The following is a 15,332-nucleotide window of genomic DNA, read 5'->3' as shown; positions in this document are numbered from 1 at the left end:
GGCCGTATTTTATTTTTATTAAAGCGCAGACCTAGCTCGAGAGCAGCGGCGCACTGTACAGAGTGTGGGTAGCCAGCATTTGGGCTGCCATCTTTTAACAGCCCAGCACTGTGAGGTCTGTGCGTCCATTGTAATTAGTCCTTGGTCAGGTGTTATTGAAAGAGCTATCTTTTGAGAGATTTGGGAAATTCAAGAATTGTGGGGGCATTCAGAGCAGACAACGGTGTCAAGTTCTACAGGGCGTGTGCATGACAAGAGAAGGATTGTTTGTAGGTTCTTTCTTTGCGGATGAGTTGTGATTGAAGCCAGTTGGTCAGTTTGCTGCGTGAGCAGCGGGTTCCTCCATATATGTGTAGCTTAGCTGCCAGGTATGCTGGTGTACATCTCCTTACTGCTTTGTAGATGATGCATGCAATCTTGAACGGTATCCTGGCTTGGAGAGGAAGCCAATGTAATTTGCGTAGGATGGAGGTAATTCAGTCAGATTGCCATACTGCTGTAATAAGACGTGCTGGAATGAGATGAACTGCTTTTAGAGGAGCCAAGTGAGCAGCTTGGTGTCCTGTTTCAAGAGAGCATTTTCCCCCATTGATGTGTGATACCACAAAGTCCTGCGACGGGATGAAGGGTTTGATTTTACAAAGGGTAGAGATTCTGAGCCAGGCTATTTGGGCCATCTTGGCTATGTGTTTCTGGAAGGACAGGCTGCTACCAATGGTGAAGCCTAAGGATTTTGCTGAGTGAGTTGTGGATCAAATCCTTCTAGGTGCATATCATTGAGCCATTGTTGGACAAGTTGTTTTTTAGCGGGCAGACTGATGAGGACAAATTCAGTCTTGGGTGGGTTTAGTTTGAGGAAGCAGTCAACATCCAGGATTGGATGATGGATAGGTAATCGCAGAGACAAATTATGTCCTGTGTGCCATTTACTCTCATGTACAACTTCGTATCATCCGCATATTGGTGGATGGCTATGTTGGGATCTTTGCGAAGTGGCCAAAGGCCCCATGTAAAGGTTAAAAAGGATTGGTGAGAGGATGGAGCCTCGGGGGACTCTGCAGGAGGCCCAGAGTCAGTTAGGACGCAACAACTTTATTTGAACAGTCCAATTTGGGACGGTGCCAGCGAATCCCATCCTGTCAGCAAGGAGGGAGATGATGCGATAGTAGACTGTGAATGTAGCTGAGAGGTCGAGGAGGCATGAGTTTTCCTTATCTATGATTTGGAGGGAATCCTCCACGGCCTCGATGCTGGCTACCTCGATGCTACACTTTGGGTGGCACCCTGACTGGTGATCATTTAGAAGGTGGAGGTGTTAGATTATGGCGAGTAGTTGTGTAGCAACTATTGTTTCCAAGATTTTGCCAATAAACTAGAGTTTTGTAACGGGCCGGTAGTTGGCTAGGCCGTCTGGATCTGGGGTTGGTTTTTTCAAAAGGGGTTGTATGAGACCAGTTTTGAGGGTGTCTGGGAATTATCGTTCTGTGCGGGAGGCATTGATGATGCTGAGGAGCGCATTGAGCGCCTGGGCCACCAATTATTTAATGATGGAGGCCAGAATTGTATCGTCGGAGTAATGAGGGAGGCAATCATTTTTAGGAGATCCGGGGGAAGGGAGGAGGTAATTCAGTCCAGAGGGACAGTTTGTGTGCAGGGGATGCTAAGGCTGCAAGAGGTTGATTCGATGGTCTATCAGATTTTGTTCTTTTTTACAATAAAAATATGTGTTGCTTCAATCACATTTTTCCTGAGTTTGCTGGTGCCTCGGGGGTTGGGTGAGTGATTGGTAAAATGCTTTACTACTTCAAAGAGGGCTTTGCTCCTTTTGGAGGCTACCGCACTGGTGGTGAGTAGTAAGCGGCTTTGGCCTCTGTAATCCGAATCCCACAGTTTGTGCAGAGAGATTTGAGGTTGGTGAGGTCTCCCAAGTTGTTTTTTGCGCAACCATTGCTCTGATTGTGCTTTTGTTGGAGGCTACCTCTGGGGTGTACCATGGGGCGGAAGGTGTGGTCTTTGGCCAGCTGGATTCTAGGGGGGCATGAGTGTCCACATTTCATAGCAGAGTTGCTGAATAATTCCAGGAGGCCCAAAGAATTCCCTGTTGTGGGTAAGTCTGCCAAGTTTGCTTCCAGCTCATTGATCGGGAAGGTTTTGAAAGAGTGGCGTTGAGTGAGGGGGTGTTTAGCCTGACCTTTTATGAGCTGTAGTCAAGTGGGTGACTGATAGGTGGTCTGACCACGCTGTCATCCCATTAAGTGGGATCGGGCCTGCAGTTGATTCAGGGGGATGGGAAGACAAATGGGCTCATTATGAGTTTGCTGGTAACCACGTGTACCGGCACCTTTCCGGACTGGCAATCTTCAAGTCTGCCAGTAGGGGCTGTGATCTACTGGTAGGCCTGGCCTGCCGGTAGTTCAGGCCTCTACCGGCAGACAATCATCAGCACCGATATACCCGGTGCTTGCTGCATCCCCATCCCCTGGAGTCCTAGAACTATATGGCAATTGGGATCTACCAGCATCTCTGCCACCCGTAATCCCAGTAACACAGGGATATCAGGCAGCAGAGACCGTATAGTAGTCTCCGGTATACCGCTGGAATTACCGGCGGGATACTGGGGTACTGGTAATGAGCCCATAAGTCTAGGGTGTTGTCCTTGTTTGTGAGGGAGAGCACAATTTACTTAAGGTCGATGAAAGCAGTCATTGAGAAAAGCATGCTTGGATTGTGGTTGTCAGCCTGTGACTCTGGGACGTTAATCTCCTCTGCCAAATTTGCACCTTCTAGTAATGTCTTTCCTGGTGATTTTAAGTTGGGGATGTCTGCTTGGAAAGAGTCACTCCTGGGAGGTGGTCTGTAGTGGAAGGTGAGGGATTCCTTGTGCGATACAGGGAACCAGTAGGTTTTCAAATGAGCTTGTTCTGGGAGAGGCTATGATGGAGCATGGCCAATTTCTCCTGTGGATGATTGCCACTCCACCTCCTGCCTTTCCTGGCCGGTCGACATGTTGGATGCTGTTTCCTTTGGGTCGGAGGACGGCAAACATTTGGGTTAGATGCAGTAAACCATATTTCGGTGATGAACAGGGCATCAAGGCTGTTGTATGAGATGAAGTCAGCGATCTGTGTACCGTGAGCCACTGCTGAGCGAGCATTGATCAACATGAGGGCATGTGCAGGTGGTCTGTGGTTGTTGGATAGCGGCAAGGGCAATATTGATGTGATTGGCTAGGATAGCTTGTTGGGTCTGCCCAGTGCACTTGGCCATTCAAACCCTAGCGAAGACGGTAATTTGCTGTGGAGGGAGGAGAAAAATGGTGATGTCTTGGTGAGTAGCCGCAATAGCGATTTAGTTTGTAGGTGAAATGCCAATTAGCAGTCCAGCCCCGAAGAGGCCCAAACAGGTGAGGTCCTTGTCTTCACCTGTCCATTGTGGTGGACGCTGGCGATGAGTACTGATCAAATTGGTGATAGGCGGAGCAACTAAGTGATAAGGCCTGGTCACGTGACCAGCATTCTATTCTGACTCGGTGAGTGTACTCCTCTATCCACCCCACTTCAGTCATTGCCCTAAACCGCCTGGTTCAATAAAATTAGTCTTGCTCACTTTCAAGCATCTGTGGGAGCCTTGAAATCCTTGGGGCAGTGCAGAAACATTTCCCCTCGCTCTGTTAGCAGTATGGCCCACTTTTCTTTCAGCCTATGCTTTGTATAGAGATGTCAACACCTAATTTGTTCCTCAATTATGTTCCTTACTTCCCATATGCCATGTCTATATTGTGATTTTAAAGTGTAGTACTGATGCAATTGGTGCCTACCTGAATTTAGATTCAAAGCCTTTCCGCTTCAAAAAGCCAATGGTTTGAAGGGGTTGTTCCATCTTTGTGCTTCTGTTCAGGATCCTGATCTTGTTTGGAGAATCCATGTTGTGTTGATGGTCTCAACTTCAAAGGCCTTCAAGCCTATGTCCACTGAATTAAAGTTAATTACTTTCAGGACATTTTTTAAGGAGTGCTCTTTGGTGCAGGGATTAACATGTCACTAAGCCACTCAATGGGAAGTATGGTTCAAGACAACATTGTCGTCATTGGGGAGGAATCTCTATTCAGCTGAAGAAAGTCGCCGGCCCGGATATCTTAAGACCTAAGGAGTTTATATGGTCACAAGATTGGTGGTTACCAATCCTGAACCAGGTTTTCGATCCACTTGCGCATGACCTCACCCCTGCCGTCCTGGAAAAGAAGCTTGCTTAGCCCACTGTTTAACAAAGGTATTGTGGCTGATCCTCACTGCTATTGCGCTCATGGATGTCTCCAATAAGATTTTTGCAGGATGGCTGGTGACGAGATTGGAAGAGTGGGTCTTGGAAAATCCACTCATTCCTGATCTTCAGGCCAGCTTTCCGAAAAGACTTGTCCACCATGGACCAATGCTTTCTGCTGAACACCATCATGGAGATATGGACTGGAAGGAGAAATAACCAAATCTTTACCACCTTTTTGTATCTCTCAAAAGCCTTTGACGTCCTAAAAAATGAATGTTATTGAAAAAGCTTGATCGGATCATGGACCCAGCTGGTTTCCTTCAACTATTGCAACTGATGTATGAGGATACTGTGGCTGCGGTCAAGTGCTCAATTGCACACGAGTATTCAAGGGATTTTAGTACAAACATGGGGGTGAAGCAAGGGTGCCCCTTAGCCCTGCTTTTATTTTCTTTGTTTCTGTGCAATTTTAATGCACATAATGTCTCATGATGGCGAATCCCCCCAACTCCAAATTCTGCACCCTGCTTTACGCTGACAGTACATTCTTAATGGATTTTATGCCAAGAGGGCTACTGCAGAGTTTAAGCAATACAACTACTTTTTATTTTATTTTCGATCATGAGCTGAAACTGAACCCATCTAAAGCAAAGCCCTTGGACATTAGCAAGGGAGTCTTGAAAGCAAGCTGGTTTCTCAATGATTAAAAAAATAGGTGGTCAAAACCAGGGCCTGACCGTTTCCAAAAAAGGAAGCTGGCAGGGCCATACAAACATGGTGGCCAAACAAGCTGCCATAGGTTTTAGAGGGCAACTTTGCTTTTACTACCGAGATGGCTGTGAAAGGCTTGACAAATGTGTCCTTGTGTTGGATACTAAAATCCAGACTGCTCTTTCATATGGTGGTGAGATCTGAGAGGCTATGGAATGTGGGTGTTGTCAGACAGGCATGGTATCAAGATAGATGACACAGATAACAGATGTATATTTCTTAACAAAATATTATTAATAATCCGGATGATGTAACGCCTAACTAACCCTATGCTATGGTGGGATTTTCCCAGCCTAAATAAATCTAAGCAATGTCTGTGTCTACAAGTCCAAATCAAGTGTGTGTCAAAACCCTATACTTGTCCTCTACAACTACAACAAAATCTAGTCAAGTTCAATACAGTTCCAATGTAACTTTGTTTCAAAGAGGTTTGATCACGTTCTGAATTTACTTTTTGTAGATTCACAAGTATCACACTTCGCATCAAAGTAGGATCTTGGGTGTCCCTTTGCTAAACTCTAATATAACCAACACTGTGATCTTGGGACTCCCTTCCCAAAGATAAACGCTCTCCAGTTATTTGGTTCTTGAGGTTCCCTTACCCAAGATTTACACTGAACAGTTAACTTGCTTCCTCTGTTCACAAGTTCACAAGAAATTGTACGGTCCACTTTACCCATCCTTTAGTTAACTTCACCAAGGACACACGCTTATTTGCTGCTTTTCCAATATTCAGTGGTTTCTGGTCCAGGTGTAGTTATCAGACCACACTGTCCTCCCACTACACGTCACGCAACCACGTGCCTTGTCTGTAATTTGACTCTTGATATTTGAAATGTGAATGTTTGGGGAAACGTCCTGGTCTAGGTGCAGGTGTTGGACCACACAGTCCAACCATTGCAGATCACGCACCCATACATTTCCCTAAAGGCCGTTCAGTAATATTCAAGACCACTCTTCAATGTCCTTATGTCTTGCACTTTATTCTTAAGGTGTTTTTCTGTGGGTTACTTGATACACTTGTCCCAGAATGTTTATTCAGTTTGTAGCATTTCATAGTTTAGTCAAAGTAACAAACTTGCTTTTGATTCACTTGGTTTCCCTCAAACCACGATTTTCCTGTCACCCAATATTCAGTAAATGTAATGTTGCATTGCATTTGTCAGGTTAACACCTTTCATTTGATTCAGTATTCAATTAATGCAACTTTAGTTGTACGTGTGGTAAATAACACCTTTCACTTAGTTTGGTATTGCATAAAGGCTATTTTGCATTATTTCCACAGACCAGTACCATTTCCATGGTCCTTTGGAGGGCTGCAGCATTTCTATTGTCTCCCGACACTTACCAGGTTCTGCTGCTCTGCTAGGTAGCTTCTCCCCACGTGGGAAAACCAACTCGCCAGTTCGCTGGGCGCTTCACTCTGCACACGCCGGTCTTTGTACCTGGCTCTGCCTCTGCTCCCTTGCAGCGCCTGCTGTATGCCTTCCCTCACAAGGGATCCTAGTTCTGCATAGTCACCTTCTCGCTTCTCAGCACCGCAACTCCTCGGCTCTCTGTACCTCCTGCGACCAACTTTCATGTGCTTCTGATTTCCACCAATTTATACCGTTCTCTGTTACCAGGCTGCACGTGGAACGAGGTAAACTCAATGCCTTACCCTGCTTAAGCCTATTAGAGGGACATGCATGATCTTTATTAATCTTCTTCCTCCCAGTATCCGAGTGCCGTTTATAAAGGGAACTCAACACTACTCCTAGTTTCTTCTCACTACTTGGAGGAAAACTACTGGGGAAGATGGAATGAGATTGGCAATGGCCCATAAAGACTAAGGGAGGTGAGGGTAGGTCAATATCAGGAAAGGGGATCCCATGTCTCGCCCTCAGGTACTCTTGTCATCCATCCCCATAAACCCTCCACCAAGGTGATCCTCCTTGGCCTGTCTACCCCCAGGGTTGGGATCCAAAAGCGATGGCCCTTCCTATGCCACCGGAACAGAAGACCCTGGGGAGTAGAGGTGATCGTACCTTCAGGTTGCTCAGTGTCTAGAGGTTATTCAGATGTTACAACGTGAATTGGGAATTTTTATCATGACCTGCCAGGCCCAAAAGAGGTTTTTGGAGTTCTTTCTAAATGTTCAGCTAAACTCTAGCGAATCCAAATCTTGGTAAAGCTATAACTGAGCTAACCGGATTCCCTAGTAAGGATTCTTCAAGCTGGATCACTAATGGAATTGCTGTGATAAAAAGTTGGGGACTGTGGGATGTAGATGCCTTGAGCAAACTTTCAAACATTCAGCGTAGGTCCCTTCTCAAGCAAAGGGCTGTTGAAGTAGAGTGTTGCTCAAGCAAGGACCGAATCTGCACACTCATCATCCGAATTCTGCTCCCAAGTCTGTTTGCATCCAAGGGTTCCAGTTTTCAAAGCTAAATCGGTTCTCCGGATTGCTGCAGGACAATATTGACGGTCAGGCTAAACGTCATTCCCTTGAAAGTAGATCAGCTGGCCGAGTCCAGATAGGGTATGTGTGGTCTGGGCGCAACTAAGATTTACCAAATGTTCTTCCTTTGTAGATTTGTTTTTATTGATTTTAGGAAAAAATGGGTTGGGCCACATTTTATCAAAAATATTGGGACATGCACAGATGCCATGATGATCATATCATGTAATGATATAGACTTCCTTTGTGATGTTTTTATTACGTAAGGGTAGCATTTATACGACTTACGAAGAACATGGCATGAACTTAAGGTAGATGCACAAAATGTTTTACATTACACAAAGAAAGCCCTTTGACCAAGATGTTAGGAAGTGTGAATTTTACATATTATTTTGCTTTAGATGTGTTGGAAATCTGTGTTAATGGATAAAATCAGATTAAACTTGAACTTCAGGACAGATTTCTTGGTTGCTGTTAGCAATGCTTGAAGAACAAGCAAGCTTAAGACTGTTTTGTGGAACCTTTTCATTATTGTTCTAACGATGAGTGGAACCGCTGTGACCACAATTCATGTTTTCCAAAAGTTGTCACTAAATTTCACATTAACCAGATCATTTCCCATCTGCTATCCTTTCAATGACCGAAAGGGTCCTGCACAGGTTCGACATGGGTGCTCACAAGCACTACCCGGATCGTACCAGAGACATCTGGGCTATGAAAATACTTTTTGTTGTGCATTGTAGCCAACAACCAGATGTTCATTCCTTAAAGCAAGTATGACTCTGAGGCCACCTCTTCCTCCCCACCAAGCCAAGGGAACCTTTAGACCGAACCCAGGCAGCTTCAGTGGCCTTCCAGAGGCATGTTCCTTTGCAATTTGCAAGGCAGCTACACGGTGCACCACTGGTGCCTTTTGTGAATTCTAGCTCCAGTCCAACTGTTCATTTGGTCAATCCTTTGGCCGATCATTGGATACATTTAGCAGATTCCCCTCTGAGACTTTTGTATTGACTAATGTACAGTTCAGTCCCTTTTTTTTGTTTTTTTAAACCTTGCATCCCACCCCCCAGCCTTGCCAAGAAGAGTCCAATCAATGGATAATACCAAACTGAAAAGAAGTAGCGTTTTGATCCCCAGGACCCACAAGGGTGGGACGGTTTGCACACGTTAATGCATGCACCCTTGCGATTTCTTTTTTTTTTTTTTTTTTTTTTTCAGATTTTTTCTTTTTGAATAGTGGTCCCGCCCTCTTCCTAGTAACATCATGCTAACCATATATAGGAAAGGGGACCATTGACGTGGAATGCAGTACACTCTAAAGTGAGTACTTTTCTTTCGATATTCTTCACAACGTATCCACACATTTCAATGATTCACATTGTCAGACCTTTCAATGATAACACAATGGCAAATCTGTTGATTTTGTTCTTTATTGCAAGGACTGTGTAATTTCATCTATTTCAAAATCCATCACTGAGTACTTCTTGCTTACAATTTGATTCCTTGTTACTTTAACTTTAGTAAAAAAAAATTTCAGGCCATGGAGAAATCCATATTCTATGCAACTGATCTTTTCTTCTAGTAACTTACTGACTGGGTTGCATTTATTGTACTGTTCTGAGGGCTTATGGAGAAAAGTCTACTGTAATGCATAACAATGTTGAAATATGAAGACCTGGTAGATTTTTTAATAAACTGTGGTCCACACTTGTTGCAGGGCCTCAGAGCAATACCTCGCTTCTAGATTGTGACCTGTGTAATTGTTCTATTCATTGCTGTGATCTGTTCTTTACCTTCATGCCCACAGGTATTCCGAAAGAAGAAGTCCAAGAAGTGTATATGGGCAATGTCCTACAGGCAGGAGAAGGGCAAGCGCCAACAAGGCAAGCTTTACTGGGAGCAGGTATTTATCGCTGGCTTTTTAGTATTGTGGAAACTGACCTATTTTCACAAAACTTGAGACCAATTCTGAGCACACTTCTAGGGGTGCATCTTGTTTTTCATTGTGGTTGAACTGCTGAGGCCATCCTGAAGCAAGCACCTTGCATGATTATTTTAAGGATTTAGGGCCAGGGCTGTAATCACTTGCCATCAATGACCTTTTAAATAGAGCTGTCTAGTTTCAAATGGTTCTTTGTTGCTGACAGTTCAATACATTCTCGTTTAGCTTGAAAATGGGATATATTTTCATTGAAACCTAGTCTTGCACTGCTGCTCAGCAAATGGTTGCTATGTCCATAACAACAGAACAGCAAATTGTTCCTTGGTTTAGGAGGTTAAAGTTTTTAAGGGGTTAGAAGGGTGCTCTTAGGCTCTGTGTTCAGGAAGATTCAATCGCACCTAGGTTACAGGACTCCTCTGTGTGTATGCATCACTCTCGGCTGGGATAACTTGGCGGGGAAGACAGGCTATACTCTTAGTACATAGTGTTTTGAGAAATGTGAAAAATCAAATAGTCCAAATAGTCAATCAGAAAGCGACAGTTACAATGGAGCCAGGACTCATGTTTTTAGAGACTATACGCCGTTTGCTGCAAGGCCTGCGGTGCAGAAAATGTTTGATTCCTCCAGCCTGCGGATGCGTCCTATGGCGCAGCAAAGACTGTTCTGCATAATTACTTCCTCCCCCTGACCAACGCTGACTATGAGCGCTTTGTCATGCTGTCCACTCGCCAGAAGGATGAGACACTGGACACTTTTCATGGCCGCCTTGGGAGGCTGTCGGTGGCATGCGCATGGGACAATCCCGACGACATGGGCAGGAACCGGCTCATCCAAGTGTGTTCCTCAGGAAAGCTACGAAGGCAGGTGCTGAGAGAACCGGGGATCGCGCTACCCTGCATCCTAGAGCTGGGTCGCTGCCAGGAAATATCGGAGGTACGCGCGTCAAGGATGGAAACAGGCGCACATCCTATCAAGTTGGAGGTCTACGGCGTGGGGCGTGGTGGCAGGAGGCCGGTTGGAAACTTCCGCGACAGGGGTGGAAAGCCGGGAGCAGCATGCCTAAAGTGTGGGTACGACCTGCCCCACCCTGCAGAATGCCCAACAGCCAGAAGAACTTGTGGGTGGTGCGGCCTGGCAGACCACTATGCCAGGGTGTGCCGAGCCTCCCTGCCGGTAATGTGCCCATGGGCCTAGTGATGTCTGGATTCTTCAGTCTCGCCCTCCAAATGTCGCCCAGGTAGACCAAGGGGAGGAGGGCGCACAACCGGACGAGGTAAACATTTTCTTTGTGTCAAACATCGAATCTCTCAAGTCCATGGGCCGAAGACAACGGAGGTGCGTCATGGCAGTCAGTGACTCCCCATTCCGGTGGTGGACACAGGGGGCGTCGGTCAATGTGATGGCCAGAGAGCACTGATGCTATGAACTGCCCCGAAACTCTCCACCCCGAAGGCTTGAATCTTCACGTTCGGAGGGGGGGGAGGGTGTGTGTCCACATCATATCCCCCTGGACGGTGCATTTGTGGCTCCCGTCAGCACCAACACGCTGCTAAGTTGCGCGGTGGCTGAATCCCTCATACTTGTACGTTTTGCGTACTCTATGTACGTGGAGGACATACAAACTCCTTGAGGTATGCTAAACTGTTCCAACGGATTGGACGCATGACCGGTGATCCAGTGAGGCTGCACATCGATGAATCTGTGCAGCCCATTGCCCTCAAGCAGCGCAGGGTGCCTTTCCACCTGAGGGAGTTGGTAGACCAGGACTTGGACAATTTGGTAAACCTCGACGACATCGAGAAGGTGGAGGGTCCGACACCATTGGTGTCTCCGATTTGTGGTCACCAGGAAACCCAAGCAACCGGATTCAAGGAGAATTTGTGTGGACATGAGACTCCCCAACAAGGCGATACGCAGGGAGCGACATCTCACACCAACGATTGACGACATAATTACAGAGCTGCAAGGGGCACGCTTCTTCTTGAAGCTTGATTTTAGGGCTGGATACCATCAAGTCCTCTTGCATCCAGAGTCCAGATACAGCACAACATTCACGACTCACCGGGGCCTGTACCGGTATAAGCGACTCCGCTTCAGGGTGTCCTCCTCGGCTGAGGTTTTGCAAAACATCGGGGGTGCACTGGCAGACCTTGAAGGCGTGCTGAACATCAGCAACAACATCCTTGTGTTCGCCAGGTCGGAAGTGGACCACCTGCACAAACTGGCGCGGACATTCGAACAGCTACAATCCTTGGGTCTGACGCTCCATCGAACGGTTCTTCGGCTTCATGTTTAAAGAGGGTGGAGTGTCTCCCGACCCCAGAAAGGTAAGACATTAAGGATGCACGACCGCCCGACAATGTATCCGAAGTCAGACGCTTCCTGGGCATGGTAACATACTATGGCCGTTTTTATCAAAAACTTGGCGTCCAGGTCCGAGCCACTACCGGCCCTCTCCAAGAAGAGAGAATGGGGACCACTGGAGCAAGCAGCATTTGAGGACATTAAGAGCGCCCTCACGGAAGAAGACACAATGGCTTTCTTCAACCCTGCCCTCTAGTCCGAGATAATCGTGGACGCTAGCCCTTTTGGCCTAGGAGCTGTACTGACACAAGTGGGGCATGACTCCAGTGTCCGCCCGGTGGCCTACGCTAGCAAATCCTTGTCCGAAACGGAACATCGCTACTTTCGGATAGGGCGGTAGGCGCTCGCTGTTCTTTGGGGGTGCAGGCACTTCCAGCTGTACATTCTCAGTAGGCCGGTGACAGTGGTGACCAACCATAAGCCTCTGCTGCCTATCCTGGCCGGATCTTCATCGAAACCACCAACAAGGATCGAAAGGTGGATGCTGGCTCTTCTGGAGTATGGGGTCTCGCTGGTATATCGTCTTAGCCCCAACAACGCAGCCGACTATCTGTCTCGCCATCCTAGTGGTCACCTACGACGGCGAGATGGATGCCTGTGCAGAAGAGGCCAATGATCACGTTCAACTGGTGGTCGAGGCGGCAACCCCAAATGCCCTGCCACTGGAGGAATTGGAGGTGGCGGCCACCCAGGACGAGCGCTTCTGCATCCTCAAAGCGGCCATGCGACAAGGATCCTGGAGGTGCGTGCTGGAATCGTTGGCAGGGCATACGTAGTAGGCAAAGGTGGTCCTAGAGCAGCTGTGGAGGGTGCGGGAAAAGCGGTCATTCTCGGCCAATGGACTGCTGTTGAGAGGAGATCGGATTGTGGTCCCACAGGCCAAAGTCCAAGAGGTAATTGGCCTGGCCCATCAAGGCCACCAAGGGGCCGCAAAGACCGAGGCCAGCCTACGCCTCAAGGTATGGTTCTCGGAGCTTGAGCGACAGGTTGAGGATGTAGCCTCGTGTGTGTGTGTGTGGTGCCAGTGAGCTTCTCCTGCACAGAGGGAGCCCGCCATCGAAGCTATGTCCCACGGCACGCGTCCCTGGGAGGCTGTCCACGCAGACTTTGGATCCACTTTGCCACTGACTCACTTCCTGGTGATGGTGGATGAGTACTCCAGGTACCCGGAAGTAGCATTCATCCAGTCGGTGGCCTTCGAACACGTGGTGGTGGCAATGGAGAAAGTGCTCGCTGCTCATGGTCTCCCCACAACCCTATGCTCAGACAATGTGGCCCCTTTCCAAGGAGAGCGCTTTGCTGCCCTGATAGACGATTATGGAGTGCAGCATCGGAAAGCCACCCTGCTCTGGCCGAGTGCCAATGGGGAGGCAGAGAGGCTAATGCGCACCTTGAACAAAGTGTTCTGAATTGCAAAAGGGCAAGGGCAGTGCCTGGAGAGGGCCCTGTATCAGTTTCTGCGGGTCTATCGGACAACCCCACACCTCGATGGGGGTGGCCCCGGCGGAAGCCCTGTTCAAGAGGTGCCCGAGGGGGCTGCTGCCCGAGGTCGGTGAGAAGGAACCGGGAGTCATCAATGACCAGTAGGCGAGTAGGACCGATGGCTGAGGATCGAGCAGTAGAATGTGAGGAGAGGCCTTGGACGTCAACTTGTGCCCGGGGATGAGGTGCTAATGCGAAACGGGCACCCCCGTGGGAAGTTGTCTGACATCTGAACCTGAGCCGCTGGATGTGATTGCGGTAAAAGGGTCAATGGTGACCGCCTCGGATGGCCGGGCATCTGTCACGAGGAATGTCAGCTTTTTTAAGAAACTGGGGGAGCCCCGGGTCGAGGTACCCCAGGACCAGTACATTGTGGACGTACCCGAAGAAGGCGGGGTGCTGAATCCCTCCCTCGGGTCTCCTGTCAGCATACCGGCTACCAGTGGAACTCCCATCCCAGAGGCGAGCAGGCGGTACCCCCTGAGGACAGGGCGAGGAAAACCTGTTCGCCTCAGTGACAATGTTTTGAAGAAATGACTGTTTGACCCAGGCAGGGTCTGCCAGTAGTGGGGGTGGCTGTGTATAAAAGGGTTTGCGGGACACAGTTGTGTGGTTTGACATTGTTGGTGTATTTGGAGTTCAGTATTGTTTATGCAAGTTCATGTGGTGATCTGTTTTCCACACTCCTGAAAAAGGAGTGTGGTGCTGCCCCCTTAAGGGTTTCGGCACGCGGCAGAGTGACGTTGCACTCCGCCGCGTGCCTTTTTAAATAAAGGGGGCATGCTCGCATCACACAGTGAGACTGGGATCCTGAGCCTGCAACACGTCTGTGCCAGAGGGGCCTGGGGGGCCTCACGGAACATTGCAAGGGGTATGGGACGCCCCCACAACGAGCACTACGAACACCCCAAAGACCGCAAGAGCAGTAGCCCACAAAGATAAGCAGGAGGGAGATGTTGTCGAGGGATTAAAGACAGTCCGGCGACCTTAAAGGAGAGAAAATGGCTGGGCATGGGGTGTTGGGGTGTAAGAGGTGCCACGTCCGAGGAAGCAAAACCTGTTCCCGCTAATTTCCCTCTTTATTTCAGTTTGTGATCTATGTCCACAGCATGGGGTCTGTAATGGGATGGGCATGTAGGTGTGTGTGTTGCAGAGAGATTAAGGGCAGTCCTCCTTGAAAAGCGAGACCTCAAAGGAGAGAAGAGGAGGACTGGGCACGGGTGTGAGGGAGGAAGAGGGTCTACTAGAGCTCGAGACAGAACCATGTAGAGGGACCATAAGAGGTTGTAATTGGAGTTTGCTCCGAGTCCTTTGTTGGGCATTCCACCCCAGTGCCCCCACTGGGTACTACGCTGGCTGCACATATTCCAGGGTTCCACTTCAGGCCAGAACAGGTGCATGTGCTTGTAGCCCTGGATTGATATAAGCATGGTATTTCCGATATCGGATTTTTCTGTTTGCTTTAAAGCTGGAAGAGCAGTGATCGTGGACCGCATGCTCAAAGTGTTACTCCTCGCCAAGGGATCCTTTTCTGGAACAGCCTCCTGACGGGCAGACGTGTGCACATGGTCTTGGCTTGTCTGATAGGACTTGGTTGAGGGAGTCTGGTCTGTGGCACTGGCCTGGCCTCGTGAGACTGGCCCCTTCTACCCTGGCAGACAAGTGCTCTACTTGGTACCCCTTGCCTGATCTATAGCATTTATAACACCTATTCCCAAGTATTTCTGGTTGCCACAAGACCAGGGAGCGAAGACCTAGGGAGGACAAGACAAACTATCTTACTAGGCCTTGTGTCATTCGGATCGTGTAAATGCAACGAGAAGTGCGGGGGTAGGGGAGTGCAAGGGGAGGAAGGGGAAGTGTGATCAGGGCAGCATGGCTCGGAGTAGTGCAGCCAGGGCACGCGGCTCTGTGTGTTCAAGGGGGCAAGTCCTTCCCAGTGGGGGCCCTGATGGTGCTTTGTGTGCTTTCATGTAGTGATCTTGGAAATGTGCTGTAGAATGTCTTTTGATCCATGGAGTATGTGTCGCCTTGGGCCAGCTTTTGATTTTTGTTATCGGGACAAAAGA

The 15,332-nt window shown here is 48.3% G+C and overlaps 1 protein-coding gene across 1 annotated transcript in view; it reads left to right on the top strand.

Moving 5' to 3' along the window:
* ACAT1 (acetyl-CoA acetyltransferase 1) overlaps window positions 1-15,332 on the top strand; it is a 330,010-nt gene that overhangs the window by 114,340 nt on the left and 200,338 nt on the right. The window contains exon 4 of the mRNA XM_069640458.1: window positions 9,282-9,377. Within this exon, the coding sequence (XP_069496559.1) occupies window positions 9,282-9,377 (96 nt within the window). The remainder of the gene's footprint in view (window positions 1-9,281; window positions 9,378-15,332) is intronic.

Source organism: Ambystoma mexicanum, chromosome 7q (genome assembly GCF_040938575.1).
Source record: "Ambystoma mexicanum isolate Mex_15411 chromosome 7q, UKY_AmexF1_1, whole genome shotgun sequence".
Lineage (NCBI taxonomy): Eukaryota > Metazoa > Chordata > Amphibia > Caudata > Ambystomatidae > Ambystoma > Ambystoma mexicanum.
Note: the sequence above shows the minus strand (reverse complement) of the source record. Positions and strands in the feature narration are given on the sequence as shown.